Source organism: Typopeltis vanoorti, chromosome 11 (assembly GCF_054136105.1).
Source record: "Typopeltis vanoorti isolate ZY-2024b chromosome 11, IOZ_Tvanoo_1.0, whole genome shotgun sequence".
NCBI lineage: Eukaryota > Metazoa > Arthropoda > Arachnida > Uropygi > Thelyphonidae > Typopeltis > Typopeltis vanoorti.
The window spans coordinates 134,841,325-134,864,269 of NC_143559.1; the positions used below are offsets into that span (position 1 = coordinate 134,841,325).

Below are 22,945 nucleotides of genomic sequence, written 5' to 3' on the forward strand. Positions count from 1 at the left end.
TTTTATAATAACATTTTCGAAAAAAAGTTTCGAAATGGTATTACCAATTCTGGCGGTGTGGCTGGATCAATTTAATGAAATTTTAGTTAAAAGTTTCGGTGAATTGTTTTTTCGATGAATTGCATTTTCAATGAATTGTTCATTCAATGAGTTGCCTTTTCGATGAAATGTCTTTCGATTAACTGTTTTTCGAGGCACTGTAATTACTACTATGGTCAAACAAAAATAAATTCACTACTTCTGAAGTCCTTTGTTGATAAAGGACGCATAGTGAGCTTTTCGATTGGTAAAGTCCTTAGTTCGAGTCTCATCAACATGAGAGGAATCTTTGCATGGGCATTTTCAATCGAAGACAAATTAACCTATGTTATATGGATTTTTCATCTCGCAGAAGATCAATTAACAGACAGAAATATTATTAGTGGATGGTAGATGGCGTAGTCTATAAATGGTGAATGGTGTAGTGTGTCGGTGGCATGGTGTGGTGTGGATTATATAAGGGTGAAAGTGGTAGAGTGACTTCCTGCAATGAGTCATCCTGGGGAGATGTCACGCAATAATGATAACTAAAACGAGTTTTAGGTTCAGCAACAGAAGATCAATCTTAGCTTCATTTTTAAGATGTTATTATTTCCCAAAACGAATTATATTGCAAATCTGACTCGAAATTTATTTTTACGTTTTTGCTATACGAGAGATAGGAAAAACTTCCGCTTTCCCCCACCGGTTGTTGGAAATGAAGAAATTATGCATGATCAGAAGTGAAATTCTTACCTGAATCGGGAATCCATTTCAGCAGCGGCCTTCATGATTTCGAAAAATGAAGTGTTGACAGGAAGACGGAATATTATGCTGAAAGCGAAATCCGCTTTATCGCCAATTTTTAGGACGTACTGCAAGTCGGTTTTGTTTCCCAACTTTCTCTCGAGAATTTCTAACGAATCGCCTTCTTCTCCTAAAAAAAAAAAAAAAAAAAATTGTCGAGAAACTAATTTGAATGTCACTAATTCTACTGCCATACTTAATTTTATAATCGAAAGTTTACGTTTTTAGTAAAACTAAACAAAAAGTTATGTTTAAAAAGAAATCCTCTTCTTATTCTTTATGGAATAAAAATTTCAAAGCCTTCTGTGAAAATGTCACAGCCTGCTATCTAAAAATATAAAATCCCTTTTGATGTTTGCGTTACATACATGCAATACGTTACGTATAAGCAAAAAATCTTTGATGTTGTACTGCTGGCAATTGCTTTTTTTTTTAAACTTTCCCCCTTAATAATGATGTAAAAATTAAATTAGTCTTCACCTTTTTTGTTATTATTCTCATGCTAGACACACACAGCGAGTATTAATGATTGTGTAATATTATGAAGTCCTTGACTTCATGATATATAACATGTAGTCCCTCCCACTAAATACCACCCTCACCTTCTCGTGGTAGAACCTGTTATCACAAACGATACTCTGGTGACCGGGTATCGGCGGTATAACTGAAACATCTCCACGAGAGTAAATGCTTGTGTATAAAATGCCTCTCTGGATACTGTGGTAGCAGCCAGAATAGGAACTCTGGGCTAAGCAAATCTCCGAAAATTTAAATACTGTTTTTAAGTCGGATAAATGCAGAAGTCGGACAATCTTCTTGGTATCGACTAAAGTTTGGGAAATTAGGACACAAATTGGCCAAAGGAATATTAAAAATTATTGTTAAACTGGAAAACTAGCACAACTAAGAAAAGGAGATGGAAAAAAATAAAGTTGAATTATTGGGCGTTAGCGAAGTAAGATGGAATGGTACTAATAGAATAAATGTTTCCAGTGGGAATGTGTTTCGTTATTCAGGGATGCCTAATATAATTGATTAGATCAATATGGAGTTGAAATCCTCATGAGCAAAAGATTTAGTCAAGCAATGATTGGGTGGGAACCACTTTAAGAATGAATAATAACAGTAAATCTTAAAACTAAATTTGGAAAACTAACAGTTGTTCAGTGCTATGCCCCAACTGAAAATGCATCCATTGAAGAAGAAGAAAGGATTTACAATCTGCTTGATAAAACCTTCATGATGACACATGGTAACGAGAGCATACTTCTCATGGGTGACTGCAACGCTAAAGTTGGTACAAATGAGGGGCTAAAGAATATAATGGGCAAGCATGCTTTGGGAGAGAGAAATGTAAATGGTGAACTGTTGGTGGAACTGCGTAGCAAATACAACTTAGTAATAGATAGTACAATCTTCCACCATAAGAGAATACATAAAGTAACCTGGGAGTCACCAGATGGTAAAACACAGAACCAAATCGATCATATTGCCATCAGCCAAAGGTGCAGGAAAATGTTATTAGATGTACGAAATAAAAGAAGTGCTGATTTCGGCTCAGATGTTACAAGATAAATAAAGATTGATTTCGACTGATATTAACAATTCTCACCGACAGGATGAAATTTGGTTTTTTAGGATTTCAATTGAAATTTATTGAGCACTTTACTTTCATATAAAAACTTTTAATGAGGAATTAGGCAATCATAATTCTGACTATAATACCCTCCATTTAATGATTTTTGCAGTTATTTCCTGATTTGTTTTGCGGGGATTATTTCAAATGTTCTTCACACTGTACTGCAGTTGATATTCAAGCTACCTTATCACCTGCTGTCCAACGGCTGGCTGAGTGCTGTGTTATTGTTTTTTTTTTTTTTTTGGTAATTCGGTTTACATTATCTGCAACTCCGGCAGTGGTTTCAATACGAAAATAAGTTCCAATTTGAGTAAAACCAACTTGTAATATATGATTATCAAAGAAAATGGCATAAGCTACGTGAGTAGTATGGGTGACGGCTATGAACAAGATTAAGATCAAGATAAGATAAGGAATCGTGACGTCATTGGTTGATAAGAAGATGACGACATTTTGGGCGTGACGTCATGAGATTGGAATGTTTGGAATTTCCCTGGTGGCATATGTGTGTGTTATGTAACGATGTTTGTTTTGTTCGCGTATGGAATTATGGGTGATTATTAGAGATAAGGAATCGTGTCGTGATTGGTGACGCACTTCTGACAAGATCAAGATAAGATAAGGAATCGTGACGTGTTAGTGTTTTGTTATGAGATGTAGATAAATGACGTCATTTGTTAGTTGTAAATAAGTAACATTATTGTTATAAATGGAAAGGAACATATACTAGTGGATAAGGAATCGTGTCGTGATTGGTGGGACACTTCTAACAAGATCAAGATCAAGATAAGATAAGGAATCGTGACTTGATTGGTTGATTATTTGATGACGTCATTGTGGGCATGACGCCATGAGATTGTAGTGTTCGGAATTTCCCTGGGACATATGTGTCAGTGATATGAGTTCTTGTATTTTGGTTCACGTATGGAATTATGGGTGATGGTAAAGATAAGGATGCGTGTTGTGATTCGTGGTGCACTTCTCACAAGATCAAGATAAGATAAGGAATCGTGACATGGGTGTGTGTTGTTATGAGATGTAGATAAGTGACGTCATTTGTTAGTTGTACATAAGTGACGTTATTGTTTTGAATGGAAAGGAAGATAATAATTCGTGTCATGATTAGTGGTACACTTCTGACAAGATTAACATAAGAAAAGGAATCGTGTCGTGAATGTTTGTTGTTATCAGATGGAGATAAGTGACGTCATTTGTTAGATGTAAATAAGCGACGTTATTGTTTTGAATGGAAAAGGGAGATATATTAGTGGATAAGGAATTGTCACGGGAATGTTTGAATTTAATTATATGTTGATGTCACTCAAACATGAAGTTTTTTTTCTTCTATAGATGGCTGTACTAATTTTCCAATACATTTTGGGGTATTTCTTTCCTGTTAAAGAGTGGTAATTCTTAGAGAAATTCGTGATGGCGGCAGTATTTCAACCTTTTTAAAGCTCAAAACACTGCCGAAAACTTTTTTCCGAATAATTTAATCAACACGAAAACTTTTTTCTCAATAATTTAATTAATACTGGTATCCCTTAAACACACACTTTTTTTTCATAGTTCATCCGTATTTTCATCATCTATATTCATATTCTAATTCAAGTTCATATTTTATTCATAATTCATCCGAATATTTCGATTTCTCTAAATTAAGAATTTAAAGTTCAATAAATAAATAAATAAACAAATCTTGTGTGAATTCACGGTGATTTCAAAAGTGATCTTACTTAAACATACATATCACATAAACGACACTGTTTGTTCTTTTAAGTTTACATGGCGACATTATTTCCAGCTTTTCTGAATAAATTAATTATATCATAATGTCTATATGGCATTCTAAAATAAATAAATTAAAATAAACGGACAGTTAAAAGGATTACAAACCTTTTCTATGTATTCTAGAAATTCTAGTGATAATTTAAAATTACTTACAGCTTTCCAGAATGGCTCTTCTAAATACGAATATTCCAAAAAAATATTCCAAAATAGTTGAAATTTATATCCACACCATAACACAAACACAAAAACCACAAAGAACAAATTTTCTCTAAATACTGTAACCTGAAATATTTGTGTACTTCTTCCTTTAGATTTCAGCCCAAAGGATCATGCTATGTTATCATCATGAGAAATATCCCGCCAGCGAGCAGTTACTACATATCGCGGTTTTCTTCAAAGGGTCTTTCATGCACATGACATGAGTCATATCCATAAATTGCGGTATTGTTCAAAAGGTTTCATTTTCCCAAGTTTGGATGTTTCTCAAGTACTTACATATGACTAAGTGATTAGCATTCACATGATTGTGATGATAGATATCCTAAAATTATTCATTCTTCGTTCCCGTGGGAAATTATTGCTGTAGTAAATTAATGCTGACATTTATTTTTTTTAAAACCCATATTGACTATTAATTTTACCTTTTGCTCTTAACCTATTTCTGTAACTGAAATTTATTTAGTTTATTTTTTTTTCTTCACCATTAGTAATTTTAAGTTTTTGACGTCACTGACACATATGCCCCCAGGGAAATTCCTAACATTCCAATCTCATTGCGGCATGCCCACAATGACGTCATCAAATAAACAACCAATCACATCACGATTCCTTATCTTATCTTGATCTTGTTAGAAGTGACCAGACTACTACTTACGTGAATCTGCAAATGTAGTATTGCTGCACAGTCGCAGTAGTTGTTTCAACTTAGGAAACCAATCGAAGTCTGCAGGAGTCATGTTACAATTATACAGCATTAAGGGGACGATCTTACCTTTGGATTATATCTTTCTTTTATGAGTAAGGGTCTGAAAGCTCACAGAGTTATCAGATAGCTCTGTTCACAACAAATGAGCTATTGGCTGTATAATATGAACGGGATATATTTCTGTTAATGTTTGTGAGTTTATGACGAATATCACTAGTTGTTGCAGTACAAAATTTGTAAACGTTATTACAGGTAGCATGGCGTGTATACTTGAAATTCATATACAGAAATAATCTGTAGTTCTGTGTATTATTTCTTCTGCCATGTTTGTAAATAATCGCAGTTTAAACTACTACTACTAATAATAATAATAATAAAGTGAGGAAAAATGGAATTTAAAGGATTCAATGACACTTTAAAAAAAGCTGGATTTCCAAAAAAACAATGTACAACAGAACAGATACATTGCATCAAAAGAATCATAGAAGGTTCACGTGATAAAAACCTACCACTCATTTTAACCTTCATAGACTTCAAAAAAGCCTTTGACTCCATTAATAGAGAAGCAATGTTTAAAATACTCAGCTTCTATGGTCTACCCTCAAAACTCATACAAGCAATCTCAACACCTTATAAGGATTACAATACTACAGTAATATTTAAAACAGAAACAACTGAATCATTTCCAGTGACAACAGGAGTCCTGCAAGGTGATGTACTTGCACCTTATTTGTTTTTACTATGCTTGGACTTCATCTTCCAGACCATCAACACAAAAGATCTTGGTTTTAACATTAAAACATCCACTCCCACCATGCAAATAAGTGATCTTAGCTGTTCTGACGACGTTGTATTTATTGGTACAGAACCAGCAAATGTACAAACACACCTCAGTCTATTAGCGGCACAGGCTAAACTTATTGGTCTGCAGATCAACATTCAAAAGTCCAAAGTATTCTCAGTAGGTTGTGAAAACTTTATACTTCATATCAACAATAAACCCTTAGAAAGAGTAAATGACTTTCAATACCTTGAGTCGTACATCATCGTACATAAAGAAAAAATTAAGACTATACCATGCAACCAGTAAATCCATCTTCTTGTATGGTTCTCAAACCTGGACAACAAGCACCAAAAACACTACAGATCTAATTAACTCCTTTGGAACTACATGTCTCAGACTGATACTTGGATACACCTGCATGGACCACATCACTGACTCTGCTGTGCTAAATCTGGAAGAACCACTTCTCAGTATAGTCAAAAAACTACAACTCCCTCATCCTGTACAAACCAGAAGATGGCAAAAGCAGTAGAGGAGGACCATGCAAATGATTTTGGCAATACATATGTGAAACCATCAGTAGACTGAACTGCAAAATTCCATCTGACATCTACCAGTTAGCTCAAGATAGAGAGACTTGGAACACCATAATTTGCGATATTTAATTTTTAATATAAATTTCTTTTTCCTTTTCACATCGTGTCATATTGTGAATAAACTATAACTCATGAGTTAAACTATAACTTTTTAACTCATGTTTTTAATTTAAAAGTGCTGCTACTTAATTGTACTAGTCACACTGAAGACAGGCACGTTTAAATCACCAACATCCGATAAGTAATATTCAAATTTTCAGTGGTGTCGAAAGGCATAAGGTGAACTGCAGTCACCAACCAACAAAGAACAAAGGACGTCGCCATTTTAAAAGTCACACTACAGTCGCTAACGGGAAGAAAGTCTAAATGTCACCGAGACAGCGACGGTCAAGCACAATGAGTTGTAACAAGTGCAATAAGCCATTAAGCGACGAAGGAAACGGGCCGCATTGTTTCGGATGTAACAAAAGACACCACTTCCACTCTTCGGGGATCGCAGAAAGCACGTGGAAAACAAAAGGATCCGCGAAACGGACCGAATGGTGCTGTGTGCAATGCCGTGAGAAAATGAAGAACAAAGAACAGACACCAAAGAAAAGTAACCAATCACATCAAGGTAAGCTTCCTGTTCCTAAAAGTACAGATAACTCTGATTCATTTAAACTCATGGTTAAAGAATTGCTAAATACACACATGGAACAAATAAACAAAAAATTTGAGGAGTATGAACATTACATACAGATCAATAACGAGACCTCTGACGAAATGTTAGGAACTGTGCGAGAAATAAAGACAAAATTAACGGTAGCGATAGAAACACAAGAAACACTCAAGAGCGAAAATAAAGAACTGCGGAAAGAGATAAGCACACTCAAGTGTCAAATCGAACATATGCTACAAAAAGAAAGAAAAACAAACTTCGAATTGAGGGAATAACAAAAGAAAATACCGAAGACTTAAGCAACATAATGCAACTGATCGGCAGCAAAATTGGCATTCAAATCGCAACCACAGACATCACCTCTATTAACCGACGCACACGAAAAAACAAATAGAGACTGCTAGTAGAAGTCTGAGAGACTCCATTCTTGCAGCAAGCAAGAGAACAAGGCCACCAACAGCGATCCTAAATGACAAGAAACTCCCAACACCAATCTATATAACAGAACACTGGACTCTATACTTCAAAAATCATTTATACCAAGCAAGGAAGACAAACACAGATAGAAACTACAAGTTCCTGTGGACTAAGGATTCGCAGATATTTATGAGAAAGAATGAAAACACTCGAATATACATAATTACAAGTGAATCCGACTTACACAGCCTACTAATATAATACACTAACTCTTCGCATCTTTAAGAACAAGATTAGAAATCACTTAAAAACTATATAATGGAGATCTCAAACATAGGCGAACATATCCAGTCAGACAATATAAACTTCAAGGTCTTTGACTCTTTGAAGAAATGGTCGGACAACATTTCCACCAATACCAACTTCACTATCATACACACAAACATAAGAAGTATAAAAAAACACTGGCTTACATTGATAACACAGCTCAACTACACCATGATAAACATAGATGCGCTAATACTGACCGAAGTTGCAATAAATGACAGAAATTTAACGCATACAACATAAAAAATTACCAAACCTACAACTTATGCGGACCAAACAAAAGAGGAGGTGGCATTGTGGCATTTATCAAAGAAAAATACAATGTGACAGAAAAACAAACTCACTTCGAATATGCGGAAAGACTAATTTTGGAAATCACAAATAGCCACAACAGTATCAAACACACAATAAACACAATATACATATCCCCAGATAATAATCCACTCAGCTTTCTTCATGAGTTAGAAGCATGGATAAGCGGCATCCAATCCCGTACAACACACAGGCTCATCCTAATAGCAGACATTAACATAAATACTCTTGACCTCGGTTCTTCAACCACTAACACATACGTTGATATACTAAGTCAGTACAACAAAAACCCTACCATTACCTCACAACAGGAGAAGAAATACTCACTAACACAATCATGCATTGAGAATATCAACATACAGGCTCCCATTCATACATATACTTCTTCAGTAATTAACGTCAAAATTGACGATCACTACTTTGTCTCAACTTCGTTTTATTACGATACCCCTCCTCCCCTCCACCACCACCACAAGTCTACAAAACTCGATCATACTAAAGAACATTGTCGATATCCATGTAAAAAATGCAGTCTGGAATTGCCTACTTAAAACAAATGATCCTGTAACTTTATATGAGAATTTTCAACTAAAGTACATAGAAATATATAAAAAAGCAACAAAGCCTACATAAACGGGGCGACAAACAGACAACAATCCATGGATAAATGACGACATACTAAATAGTATTACTGTAAAAGAAAATCTATGGAAAAAAATCAGAAAGTCACCCAGTAACACACATTTACAACCTTATACAAAAACACAAGAAATCAAATAACAACAATTATTCGTAGGGCAAAAAAGACGCTACTACTTCCAAAAATTCATGGAATGTGACGACAACATGAAGCAAACATGGGCTACACTCAAGGAATTACTAACTCGAAAAAAAGGAAACTTCAGCACAAGATTTTATTGCAAAAATGCTTCGATCAGGACACAAACCAAGTGGAACCAGCAATCTCATTCAACCATGCCTTCACAAACAATATAACACAACTCAAGAAAGACAAACTACCAACGATCAACAAAAAACTACCGACACAAAGTCAACAACAAACGATGTATTTTCCACCCATAACAAAACAGGAACTGAAAGAAGCACTCCTAAAACTAAAACCAAAGGCCACTCCAAGAATAGACAAACTAATACTCGCAGACATTATAGCAGACTTTAAACAAATACATCCAATATTTTGAGACTCATCAACATAATATTCGACACAGACATTATTCCGCAACAACTAAAAACTGCAATAATTAAGCCAATATACAAACACGGTAAAAGAAACGATATTCAAAACTTCAGACCAATAGCTACCCTACCAGTCATCTAAAAAATTCTAGGAAAAAAACGCACACCAGTCTACAGAACTATTTACTGAAGTACAACATCACCTGACAAAACCAATACGGCTTTCAGAAAACAAAAAGCACCATCACTTTATTAGAAGACATCACCGACACAATAAACAAAGCTCTCGACAAAAAAAAAGTACGCCATCCTTATACTGCTTGACTTAACCAAAGCGTTTGATACACTTGAACATGACATAGTACTCACCAAACTATACTCAATAGGTATAAGAGGAACACTGCATCCATGGTTTAGGAACTACATCTCAAACAGAACACAAGTAACAAAAATAGGTACATGTCGCAGTCAGAGTATACAAATAAAACACGGTGTACCTCAATGCGCCATATTATCACCCACTCTATTCAACATATTCATTAACGATGTTCATAACATGGCCATAAGAAGTCAAATATTTCAGTAAGCAGATGATACCGCACTACTAGCAATCCACACAGACATTACCATGGCTCTCTGCAAAGCACAACAAGACCTAAATGAAATCACAACATACTTCTACCAAAACGCAATTCTAATCAACGGCACCAAAACACAGATATTAATAATACACAACCCAAGAATCATGCGTTCAGCACCACTATAGATACACTGTGACACATACCGCTGCATCAACAACAAAAATGCTTGCAAATGTTCCGAAATGAAACCTGCAATACATGAAGAATACCTTAGTCTCTACATAGATTGCCTACATACCGAACTCCGTATCATCGCAGCAAAACTCTTTCAAGTAAAAGACATTATTCCATCCAACATAAAAAACTCCTATATCACGATATCTGCGAATCCCTACTCAGATACGGTATAACAGTCTATACAAACACATCAAACAGCCATCTAACAAAATTAGAAACATTATACAGGAAAACTGTATCAACAGTGATTTGGACACCTTACACGCAACAACCAATATCCGACCGTACATGGCGACACACAGAATCCTGAACATTAAAAACCTGAAATACTACATGACAATAACAAGGAATTACTTCAACATCAACTATCGAAACAACAGAGACACATATCGTATAACAGGAGCTACAACAACTCTCTACATCCCTATACCCTTCAACAACTCATATAGTTCTTTTGTGAGATCACATCAGATACCTACGCAACTCAACAACCTACCAAGAAATATAAAACACATAGATAACTACAGAACATTAAAAAACGAACTCTGGAAAATATACCAACAAAGTTAATATACCATTAACACTATTATACATATCACAAATCACCAGCATCCAATGCCAACATCCCACACATAAACAGTAACAACAACATAAATAGTGAAGGCTAAATCCCACTCTCTTCATAAAAGCTAACCAAAGCTTCGAAGTAAATGGGATTAAAACGCCCTACTCATCCACACGTAATCCTCATAATCAAAGAATTCAGATTATGTAGCAAAACAGTGGGTAAAGCATATAAAAATAAAGAAGATACTGATTATTATGTGATAATATCAGTAATATTACTATGTAACATGGAAAAAATAATGTAATAAATTATTCTTATTATTAAAAAATAATAATTATTAGAGAGACCTTCAGGGACTCATCGATAGAGGTCACATACTACCAGTACCAGGTGTCACTTATTTTTCAATCACATTGCTTGACACACGAAATTCAATGGCAATCCATTTCAATCAATAATCACTTTATGAGAAAAAAAAATCTAGACCTGACCCCATTTTGACTGTATTCATCCTCAACTTCTAAGGATACCCTCGCGTCCTTTTCATACCCTCCATAAATTGAAAAATTCAGTAAACTGCAATTCTGTATAACTCTTTAGCTTCATAAATCTCAATCATGCCATGCCTTTATCTCCTGTTTTTAGTGTCTACAGCTAACGATTCTCAGCCTTTCTTCATAATCAGTATTCCACAATCCTGATATCATTTTTAACACTTTCCGTTGTATTCTCTACAATATATCAGAATCACAACTGAAACCAGGAGACCAGACCAGCGCACATTTTCCAAGTAAGGTTTTATCTAGACCGTGTAAAGAGGGAAAATGACATTCTTATCTTTACAAGTAAGAGTTCATTACTTGTAACTCTGAATTATCTTTACACGTAAGAGTTAATTTCAGCATTGCAATTATCATCTGAATTGTATTTCCAATATTTTGAATGTAGCTTTGAAAACTTCAACTTCCTATCTACTCGATTCCAAGATCCCTAGCCTGATCAGTTTCTTCTATCATAATCCCATCAATATAATATGCTATTGGAGATCTCATCACAACAGATTACTCAACTTTAAATTTATAACATTGAACTGACATCCATTTTTCCATGCCTGAATGCTGCTGGATATCACCAGCATTCCTGATTATCCTACCCTACCTATCTTTGCATGATCAGCAAATAGCTGTATGTCGCTTGTTAAATTCATCCTAATATCATTAATGTACAGATTGAATAAAAATGGACCAAGCACTGATCCTTGTGGTACGCCACGGGTTACCTTAAATCTTGCTGACTGACAGATATCAAAATGTTACCACTTTTTGATATCTGTCAGGCAGCCATCCTCTTCACAAAGCTAATATTTTATAATCGAAACTCATATTTGTCAATTTATACAACAGACTCTCATGCTATATTCTATTAAAAGCCTTAGCAAAATCCAAAAGTATCGTGTTGTATCCATTCCCCTTATCTTGCTCAATGGTAAAATTGTTATAGAATGTGAGTTCTATAACAATGCCGTTCATTGCAAAGTAGAGATTCACTGTAAATCTATTTCTGAATATGAGCCCTAGCTAATTTTTCCGAAATCTTCATCACCACTCCTGAGATACTGATTGCTCGATAGTAGTTGGACACATCACTCTTTGATAAATCTTGTGCAATGGGATTACCATGCATTCTCTGCGGAATTTTCCCTCTTTTGAGACTCAAAACAAATAGCGTGGTCAAAGGAACAGCCATCTCAGCTGAACACTCTTTTGGCATACATGTTGACGTCCCATTGATGAATTCCTATTCAGTTTGTACAACAGCTTTAATACCTCCTCCTCCTCATACACCTGCGTTTCTTCATCCAGTGAAGAGGTAGCAGTGAGCTCAATGTCTCATACACCAGACTGATAGCTTTTAGCAAAATGAGCACGCATTACTTGAACAATTTCCTCTACATCTGCCACTCTCACGCCATTTGCATTCAGAAGAGTTATTCTTTCATGTTCATTCTTTCTTTTACTTGCAGCATATCTATAGAATTCTCGTGGGGTGTCTTTAGCATGCAGAGCCAGTTTCTTTTCATATTCAGACTTTGCTTTCCGTAAAACAGTTGTGACTACTCTAGTCTGTTGCTTATAACTTTCATAACGGACGTTATGAAATCCTTGTTCTTCTTGTGGATCTCTTGCTTAATAAAGTTGCACATCGATTTCATTCTAGTGTTCGAAGAAAATGTGTCCCTATTGTTCGAAGAAAAACATAGGTTTTCAACCTATGTTTTTCTTCGAACACTAGGGACACATTCAGATACCGCCTCATTTAAGTACTTTTTCAAAGATTCCCATGCATTGCTGACATTTTTCCATTCAATAACTGATAATATGGGATGATACCATCATCATATACTTACGATTTATACTTTCTCACTCCTCACTGTCGCTTTTATCAACTCTTTGATATCCTCTCTCATACTGAACTTATTTAGTTAAATTTATTTAATTATTTAAATCGATGAATTTGAATTAACTCAAATTCGAAATTACTTCATCCAATAGTAGCGGGCAAAATAAGTTCCAGTTTCAGCAAACTACATCTTGAATCCGACAGGGCTGTTTGAGCAAAAGTTTGACTTCAAAGAGACCGTCGTCAGTTTAAATTGAAACAACAGCGAAGTCTGATAATTTTGGTTACTTATTGGAAATGAAACTTCTAAACTTAATCGAATTTTTACAATTAAGAATCACTTCAAATCACACAGAGCTCAACTGAGTAATTTTCTCATTGACTTCAGTACAGTAGTTAGTACGTAACTAATTTAACTAGCAAGTATCAAATTTTTCCAGTAAGGTACTGAATTACTGATCAGTTAGCGAGATGCAGTCTCGATAGTCACGTGACTTTCTGCATTTAGATCCAGTACTCTCCCATAACTCACCTCGGGGACGTTCTGTTGAGCCGCGTTCATAAATTTCAAATCATAATGGGTGTTTTAATTACTGGATCTAACTTAATGTAAAGTAAAAATGTACAATCATGACAGTTTCTGGGACGTAAGTTTCATGGAGCTCCTATTTTAACATCAAAGTGCCATAGTGGAAATGGAGAGATGTGTAGAGATGCCAACCTCGTTGCATTGGAGGATATTTATATTTAAATTTAGATATTTAAATATAAAATAAAAATAAAAAAATCCTGAATATTGTTGAAAGGAAAGATTTATCATTCTGTAAAAACTTCAAAAATTAGTTACGTGAAGGATTTTTTTTATCGAGATATCTATGAACGGGTGAATTTTTATACATCAGAAACACAAACTGTCTAGAATCTAATATAATAAAATTTTAAAATTTGATTTCAAGATGAATATTAAAATACGCAAAAACAGATTAAGAAGAAAACATGACGAATGCATGAAAAAAATACTCTTGGCTTAAATGCCATTTACCTTTTTTAATTTGACGGTCTGAACAGTTAACGTCAGCTAAGTCCAGGAGACACATTTCGTTAAGAACAGGAAGTGCGAAATAAGTGGCCAAGAAAGATCCAAAGGAACCGTCTCTTTCTTGGAAAGACCGAAGATAATTTGCGGCTCCGTCAACGTCCCATTCGTATCCAATTTCTCCTGCAGCGAACAGGGTCTGCAAAAATATGCAACGTTCTTTAAAAAAAAAAAGTTATTTTTTAATGAATTAACTTTTATAATGACTGATTTAAGATTTCCAAGGAAATGGTAATCAGTTGTAGTTTTAATTATCAAATAGTTAGGTAGCTTTGGATTTATTTTTATTTTATTTTATTTTATTTTATTTTATTTTATTTTTAATATTCCAATCGTACTGTAAACGTGAGCGTTTACAATACGAAATTTGAGAGATTTCCTTCAAAAATACTTTTAAACCAAGATATTTACCAGTACGACACCACATCGAAGTTTTACATATTGAAGCCTACTTGGTTTGTTGTTTGAAATTCTACGAGTGGCTTCCTTTTCATCTTAAAAAAATTTTAAATTTAAGTTAGATCTTCTTCAAATGACATGCAGTGTCAACGAGAAAGAGACAAATTTCACACTACTTTGACTTTTCCAGAGAAGAAAGTGATGGCGAAATATTAATACAATCTTCTATTGTGAGGTAAGATCGTTCTCAGTGACAAGTCAAGTTTCCTCTAGACCTGTTGCGCTAAGAGTAACGTCGCAGTCTGCTGAAATTCATCTTGGTGGTGATATTCATATGCCGAACACATCGGAAGATTATCGGAATTAAAGTTATAGCATTTAAATTTCTCGAAATTCAGTTTAATTATGCTAATCATGGAAACCTGCACAGGAATGTATTAAGCTGAGAGAAAAATCTTGAGTTTCTAGGAGCAGAAATATAGATAAGAATAATTAGTTTGAGACAAATTCTTTCATTCTATTTAACTGTGAAATTGGTTTGGTTACCTGCATCGCCAAAGCCGTCGTGTGCACCTGACCAAATCCTCCGTCAGATTCTTGCTGCTTAATGAGGTTTCGAACACCTTCCACTGCTACGTCGACCAATTCCTTGCTGCTATTCAATAACTCGTTCTCTTGTTCAGAGTAAGATGGAGTTGGAGTGTCGTAGTTGCGCGAATTGGCCGTTATTTGAATATCTTTTTTGACAGCTTCCCTTCCTGCCGCACATATTAACGCCATCAAAGACAGAATCTTCTTGTCATTTTGACTGACTATAGGAGAAAGAGAAAAATGCATAAAGGTATCAAGACATTCATACTACACAATCGTTACTGAAGATGTTTGTATTATGTTTCTGTAGGTATCCAAGACTTTAGCGTGATTGGTAAGCTCTTCCCTTATTAAACTCACAGAGAACAAGAAATAGGACAGCATCCCATACTCGTTCATTAAAAAAAAACTATTTTTAAATAAAAATAAATATTTCAACATATTTCCTTTCTCCTTTATTATTTCGCAATGTAATTTTCAATTTTGGTTAGCGTTCGTTAAAATTGGGGCCACTTTCTGATTTCTGGTGAATGGTAATCTTTTGCTCATTTTAGGAAAAGTAAATCACAGCCATTAATGAAAAACCTACAAAACCGTGGCATGCAAACAACGGATATGAACTTTGAGATGCATAAAAACACCACTGGATAATGCCTATTACCCCTCATGGTTTTATAGCATACCAGGAAAATGTCTCCAGTAATGGGGACATTCCTACCACACTATAGATAATGGAGCTCTCATAATTGTCTGGGAGGAGAATTGCCCGACAAGAAAAGTTCTATTGGTTGTCACTGAACCTAAATTCTTATACAAATCATCCAGGGCGAATTTCATCTTCTTGTTAAAGATATTTAAAGTCTTACACAGTCTATATAGCGTTCTTCTGTCTTTTGTATTTTTCTGGCCCTCTCCAGTGATTCCAATACAGATGGGGGTGGGGGTGTTGGATTTTGCTTGCAATTCGTGACCACTCTTAGATCATTAACTATGAAAGAATCAGCTGAATATTCGGTTGATCACAGCATAACTCATGTTGGAGGTTTAATGGAATATTATCAGCACTGAGAAAGGATTAAAACTAATTTTAATGCTTACAATAATAATGCTTACAAATAACTTTTTGTAACTACACACACAAACACAATACAATGAGAAGTAAAACAATTGAGTGAAACTAAAGACTCAAGAGTTATTTTTAACTGTGTTAGACTTAATGTCAAATTTCAATTAAAAAAAAAGCCCTCCGTATATATAAACGTGCTAGCTGGCACTATTACGAGAGCAGATTGCTGCAACTCGCGCCAGCCTCGCTACGACAAACGCCACCATTAGCTCGTTACGATCAGAGCTCTTCGCTATACTCAATCCTGAACTTACGTCCATTCTCTTTGACATCTCAGAAGCTTCCGTACAGAAAGAATTCCAAAAAATAAAAAATAAGCACATCAAAAAGTTTAATAACCTTTGTAATTCTAAACCGCTACTTCAAGTTCAACCGCTCCATACAGTAGTTAACCTATCGTCAAAAAGACTCAGCGAAGATGCCATCAGGGCTCTAAGCCTCGGCCACAGTTTTGCCGTCGCACCTACAGAAGTTCAGGTACTAGATATTATGTACAACATCGGACGCGGAATCTGTCACTTAGCTCAGGAAACAGCCAATAACATCAGACTTGACGTAGACATCCTTTCCCAGTGGTCACCTCAATAAGTAATTTATCTTCCACTCTGTGCTCAGAAAATTACAGAAAGAAAAAAGTATCGTCATCAGCAGAGCTGATAAGGGTAATGCCGCAGTCGTCCTTACGCCTCAGAATATAATCGGAAAATGGATATTATTCTCCGGGATCGCGCTACCTACATACCACTTGAACATGATCCCACAAAAACTCAAGTTAAAAAATTAAAAAATCTACTTTAAAAAGAGTCTTCCTGACATTACAAAAAAACTCAAACCTTTCAGTTCTATTCTCCCCACGCCCCCGGATATACGGTTTACCTAAATTCCACAACCCTAATTCTCCCCTGAGATCTATAGCAGATGACACTTATGCACCTTGCTACAAATTGTCAAAGCAGCTAGCTAACTCTCTAACCCCCCCCCCTTCACTGGTCTTGCCACTTCTTATGTAAATTATGTAAAAAAAACTCTACCCACTTTAAAAATTTAATTGAAAATTTTACTTTAAATAATACAGATTTATTGGTCAGCTTTCATATCATCTCATTGTTTACAAATATTCTCCTAATTAACACCTTAACACTCTTAAAAAACATTTTTCCTTCGGATATCTTAGAGCTCTTTTCCTATGCCCTTCAATTCTGGTTATTTTTCTTGGAAGAACAAAATCTACAAACAAATAGATGGAACTGCCATGGGTTCCCCCCTCTCTTACCCCCCTCTTGCCAATTTTTACGTGAAAATTTTGAAACACGAGCCATAGACTCTTGCCCTCTTAAACCTTCTATCTGGCTAAGATATGTAGATGATGTGTTCTCTATTTGGCCTTATGGCCCAGACACATTAGACTCCTTCCTCAGTCATCTCAATAGTCTAACATCCAAGAATCCAGTTTACGATGGAAAAGGAAAATATCAATAGTTTACCCTTCCTAGACACCTTAGTAACACGCCTTCCTAATGGTAACCTTTCTTTCTCTGTATATAGAAAACCTACTCATACAGGCAGATACATTCACAAACTCTTCCACCACACCCCTCTCAACAATATGACGTTATTAAAACGCTAACCAATAGATCCCGCAATCTTTGTTCCGATGAAACCGCCCTTTCAACCGAACTCAAACACATAAACACGTACACAGCACCTCCCTTTCTAATGGCTACAGTGATTACAGAATTTAAAAAATAATCAATTCCTTCCCAGACCATCTCTTCAGAAGGACTTCAGAAATGCCATCGCCATACCTTACATCCGTGGCACATCAGAAAAAATAGCCAGGTCGTTCAAAAAGTACAACCCCCATACAGCGTTTAAGCCCCACTGTAAACTTACTACCCTTATCCGTTTCACCAAAGATCAGCTCCCTCCTCTCTCAGTGCCTGGAGTATATAGAGTATCTTGTTCCTGTAAACTGGCTTACTTCGGACAGACAGGCAGATCAGCAAACCTCCGGTTAGAACACAAGTCATACATCTGCAATCAAGATTATGGTTAACCTGGCCTTGCAGACCATGTTTTGGATACAACCCACAGGATCTCCTGGGAAAAAACCACCATTCTCCACCATAGTAAATTCAAAAAAGAAAGACTGTTTTTTGAATCTGCATCTGCACTCAGGATTCAACCTAATTTAAACAAATACGGTTGCATAAAACTTCCCAAAATTTGAGAAACATTAATTATCAGAGATCCCTCTTTACATCCTAGGCTACCTGCAAACGCCCATAGCGGGTGCACTAGGTAGATAGAACTTTAGTTTCACTCACTTGTTTTATTTCTCTTTTAGAGGTTCGAGTGTGCTAGATCGAATAGAGAAGGATTAGAAAAGGAGAAATATTAGATGTATTCGGGCATTGCAATGCCACTGTCATGCTGATACTTACCACCCCAAGAAGGCTGTGACCAATTGGAACGAAGAGTTTCGATGAGACCATCGGTGTGATTCTTAGTTAGAGTTTCTCCACTTAGGCAAAGACTGAGAGATACAGTGGGATAATCGGAATTTGCGTGACCTTTCAACATGTCCACGAGATTGAATCCGTGGAAATTTCGCGGGTCAAGGCATACTGCTAGCATGGCGTTGATGTAGTTAGCCAGCTCTGTAGGGCGAACCTCTTTCTTCCTGCAAAGAGAAAATAACTACGATATTGGGTGATTAGTAATGTAATTCTTTATTTTAGTGTAAATAGACGAGATGAGTAGAATCTTATCTTTTGCAAAGAAATAATCTCTTTTACCAAATGCAAAATACAATGTTCGCTCCTTGGGATTTTTTTTTATTACTTAATATACTTCATTTCTCTCCGTGTCTCTGCAAATATTACATGCTGCAAACATTTAGGGAAAGGAGAAATATTACATGTATACGAGCATTGCAATGCCACTTTCATACTGATACTTACCACCCCAAGAAGGCTGTGACCAATTGGAAAGAAGAGTTTCAGTGAGACCATCGGTGTGATTCTCAGTTAAAGTTTCTCGTTGATCGGAACAGAGATCAGAACTCAATTCGGTTCGCCAACAAGACTCTGTGGAAAGTGGAAATGGAAAAAATAAAAAAAAAGAAAATAAACGGGAAAAAAAACTTTTTGTTGAAAAAACTATTTCTTCATCAAAATGTATTAGAATCAATATGAAGTTATGTTCGTAGAATAGTAAAAAGAGTATTGAGGACTCATTTCAGCTGTTACGAGTTTAATTTAATCCCATGAAATGAAATGAAAATAAGAGAAACCTCGAACTGTTCAGTAATTTATATGTAAATTGGACCCGAATTCAAACTAAGTCCAATTTCCATCTCACTATTAAATAAAAATTCATAAATAACTCTTCTCACTGGTCTATTATTTCTCAAAAAGAAGTAGGTGGAGCTCTTTTAGCTGTTTTTAACATTTGGAAGTTGGTAAGCAACCAGTCTCAACTTCCTAATGATCATTGAACGCCTCCGTAGCTCGGTCAGTTCGCCGATTCTCCTTAGTTGGAAAGACCTGGGTCCGAATCTAGGTCTGAAGATTCGGACGCGAAGTCCTAATTCGTATTTCAGGTGAAGGTGAGTTAGCCGGTCTCATATAGAGAAGGCAGGGTTTATTATCGGACATTCGGATGTTTTCGTTCCTCAGAACAGACAAACCGACTATTAGAACACACGCAGTTAACATGCATAATGCACTGCCTAGGTAGGAAATGACACATCCTCTGCGGAGGGGGGTAAAACCAAGCTAGAAACTAATAGACAAAATTGTCTAGTTGCACCCACTGCAGTGTACTGGCTAAGGGGCTCCCCCCCCCCAGGCACCAGCAGAGGGATAAAAAAAATTGTGACTGGTAACTGAGATTTCAACGATTTAGAGAGTTGAGAAGAGGAAGAGAATCTACCAAAATGAAACAATATTGTAATCCTAAGTTGTAAGACTACTTTCTACGTGTGAGTTGTACCCCTTATTTTTTATTAATTTCACGGTTAAAAATCACAGTTTCTGAGAGGTAAAAGCCTGCAGAAAACAGGTTTTCCCCTATAGAATCTGACTTATAAACATTAACTTGGAACATGTTTGATTATTACGAAACAAATATGGTCTGTGATTGAACTCGAAACTTTTAATGAAAGAAAATGAGCAAGTTAATATACACATAGGAGCTTCAGAAGAGGAAATAAAAGATGAATCCCATGAAAAACGATCCTTCGAAAATTTCTACGAAAGGATATTCTATTAATTTATTTCAACGCAAAACTTAGAAAGGAACCAAACTTATTGGAACGCAAAGCTTCAGGAAGACCCAAATTTAACGCGAAAGATAGATTTATTTGCCGGCATGTTGAAATTGAATAATATATCTATGATTTTTGAGGAAGAATATACGCCAAATGTGGAAATCTGCTGGACATAGATTTAACCAAATACGTCCTATCTTAATAAAATAAACAGGAGATGCGTTTAGAATATCCGGAGTTTCAGAGGAGCTACGTGTGACATTTTTTAATTGTCGTCAAATTCTTGGGGTCAAAATAAATAGGAAATATTTTTCGACACATTCTAATCAACTGAAATACAATATTAACAAAGTAGATAAAACAGAGGAAAAAAGAAAATGCGAGACTGAATTAAAACAAAAAATTGAAAAACGTGCCACTGAAAGAGATGCAAACATTGAACACATCCGATTAAGGAAAGCACAAAAGTTTCAGCAGAAAACTCAGTTGACATTCGGAGTAAAATGCAACGAAAAAAATGAAGAATGCGATTGACGCTAAAGAGAAGGAAATAAAGATAGAAATAATTAGCGTCATGAGCCACCTAATATTCATGTTTCTCATAGATACAAAGAGATTGAATTTAAAGCTCTTGTTAAAGAAATATCATCAGTAAGAAATATCACATAAAATAATAAATTTAATCATCACTGACTTCAGGAGCATGACGGGAGTATGAACCTTTAGAAGCAGCTTTTTCACTCATTCTATTTTACTGATCCTTAGAAAAATATTTGGAAAACTTTAAATATCACAAATAGAACAATACTATTAGTATATGCAGTTCTAATATTGCTTCAGTTCTAATAATTATGAAATATAATTATGATTAAGAATATGCAGTTCTAATAATTCTGCACATTAAAATGTGCAGAATTTTCTCCACCGAATGAGATATCGTTCGTTGGAAAAATTTCTGAAGACAGCATAAGAACAGCCAAAACTTGTGTTGAAGAAGCTAGGATTACAAATCGCCCAGGATAAGACCGAATTTTAAAATTACGTAGAAACGACACAACCATCGTCATCCTAAAATTCAAAAATGAGACTTTCTTTAAATATGATGGATTACTCGAGGTAATAAATTTGTAGAGAAATAGTAGCTAGAATACATGGTTCCACGGAGCATTTGAAAATAGCAATCTTTAGAAAAATCTTTGGACCTCTAAGAAATAACACAAAAGGCGAATCAGAGAAGACGAGACAGTCAAGAACTACCTGCGCACTCGATCGCCACTAACAGAGGAAATCGGAGACTGAGATAGCTTTCGGAAAGAGTGGTTAAAAGAAAATGGCCAAACAAGCATTTAAGATGAGTCCTGATGGTAAGCGAGCAAGAGTAAGATGACGGCAAAGTTGGGAGTAACATCCCAAAAGACTAAGTTGAGACGGGAATCTTGAACTGAACCAGAAGAGCTCAATACAGAAGAGTAGAAGAAATTGATGCAGAAAAGAGACGTTCAATAAGCTGGAATAAAGAGCATCAGAAAATCATGTTCTTCTTAACCCACTCACCAAAGTACTTTAAAAGTGTGGCAGATTTACTTTAAAAGTGTGATAGATTTACTTACTTTAGCAATCCGAAAGCCACGTCCACTTCCAGGGTTTTGATCATGGCGTAATGTTCTACTTCTCTGGAAACGCGACGATCTTTACTGGCCAAGTAGAGAGCTACAATTGCACGTGGTGTGTCTGCTCCCCATCCCAAATAAGGATGTTTTTGATAGATAATCCACCTTTTTGCCCGCTCTCGAGCTGCTCGAATGTACTCCCAGAGATATTCCGATATTAGTGCTGCAGAAAGATGAATATGATTTGAATATAATCCTTGGTTAAGCAGATGAATCAAATTTTTATTTTCACAATGAACAAACATAAATATGATTTAATAGATTCGGCATTTTAAGCTTCAGGTCTTTTGCCTTTGTTTTCAGCAACTACATGTTTTAAAAAGATTCAATTGTTCTTTGGTGGCCTTTTTTTTTCTTTGATATCCAGTTGAACATTTTTGAAACTATCATTTACACTGTAATTTTTATAATTGCTGTTTTCATGACTTAATCTGATTTTAATCTGACCAGTTTATACAAGCATTTGGCATTCTTGTAAAATTCGCTTATGGTAAAACGAGAACCCATAAATTAATTTAGAAGAATTTTCT

The 22,945-nt window shown here is 35.5% G+C and overlaps 1 protein-coding gene across 1 annotated transcript in view; it reads right to left on the reverse strand.

The window, feature by feature from the left end:
* LOC150102077 (uncharacterized protein CG3556-like) overlaps positions 1–22,660 on the reverse strand; it is a 32,914-nt gene extending 10,254 nt beyond the window's left edge. Inside the window, exons 1-5 of the mRNA XM_090399965.1 lie at positions 22,356–22,660; positions 18,917–19,155; positions 15,302–15,567; positions 14,303–14,495; positions 775–955 (exon numbers count right to left, since the gene is read on the reverse strand). Of these exons, the coding sequence (XP_090256091.1) occupies positions 775–955; positions 14,303–14,495; positions 15,302–15,567; positions 18,917–19,155; positions 22,356–22,660 (1,184 nt within the window). The remainder of the gene's footprint in view (positions 1–774; positions 956–14,302; positions 14,496–15,301; positions 15,568–18,916; positions 19,156–22,355) is intronic.
* Positions 22,661–22,945: the final 285 nt, after the last annotated feature.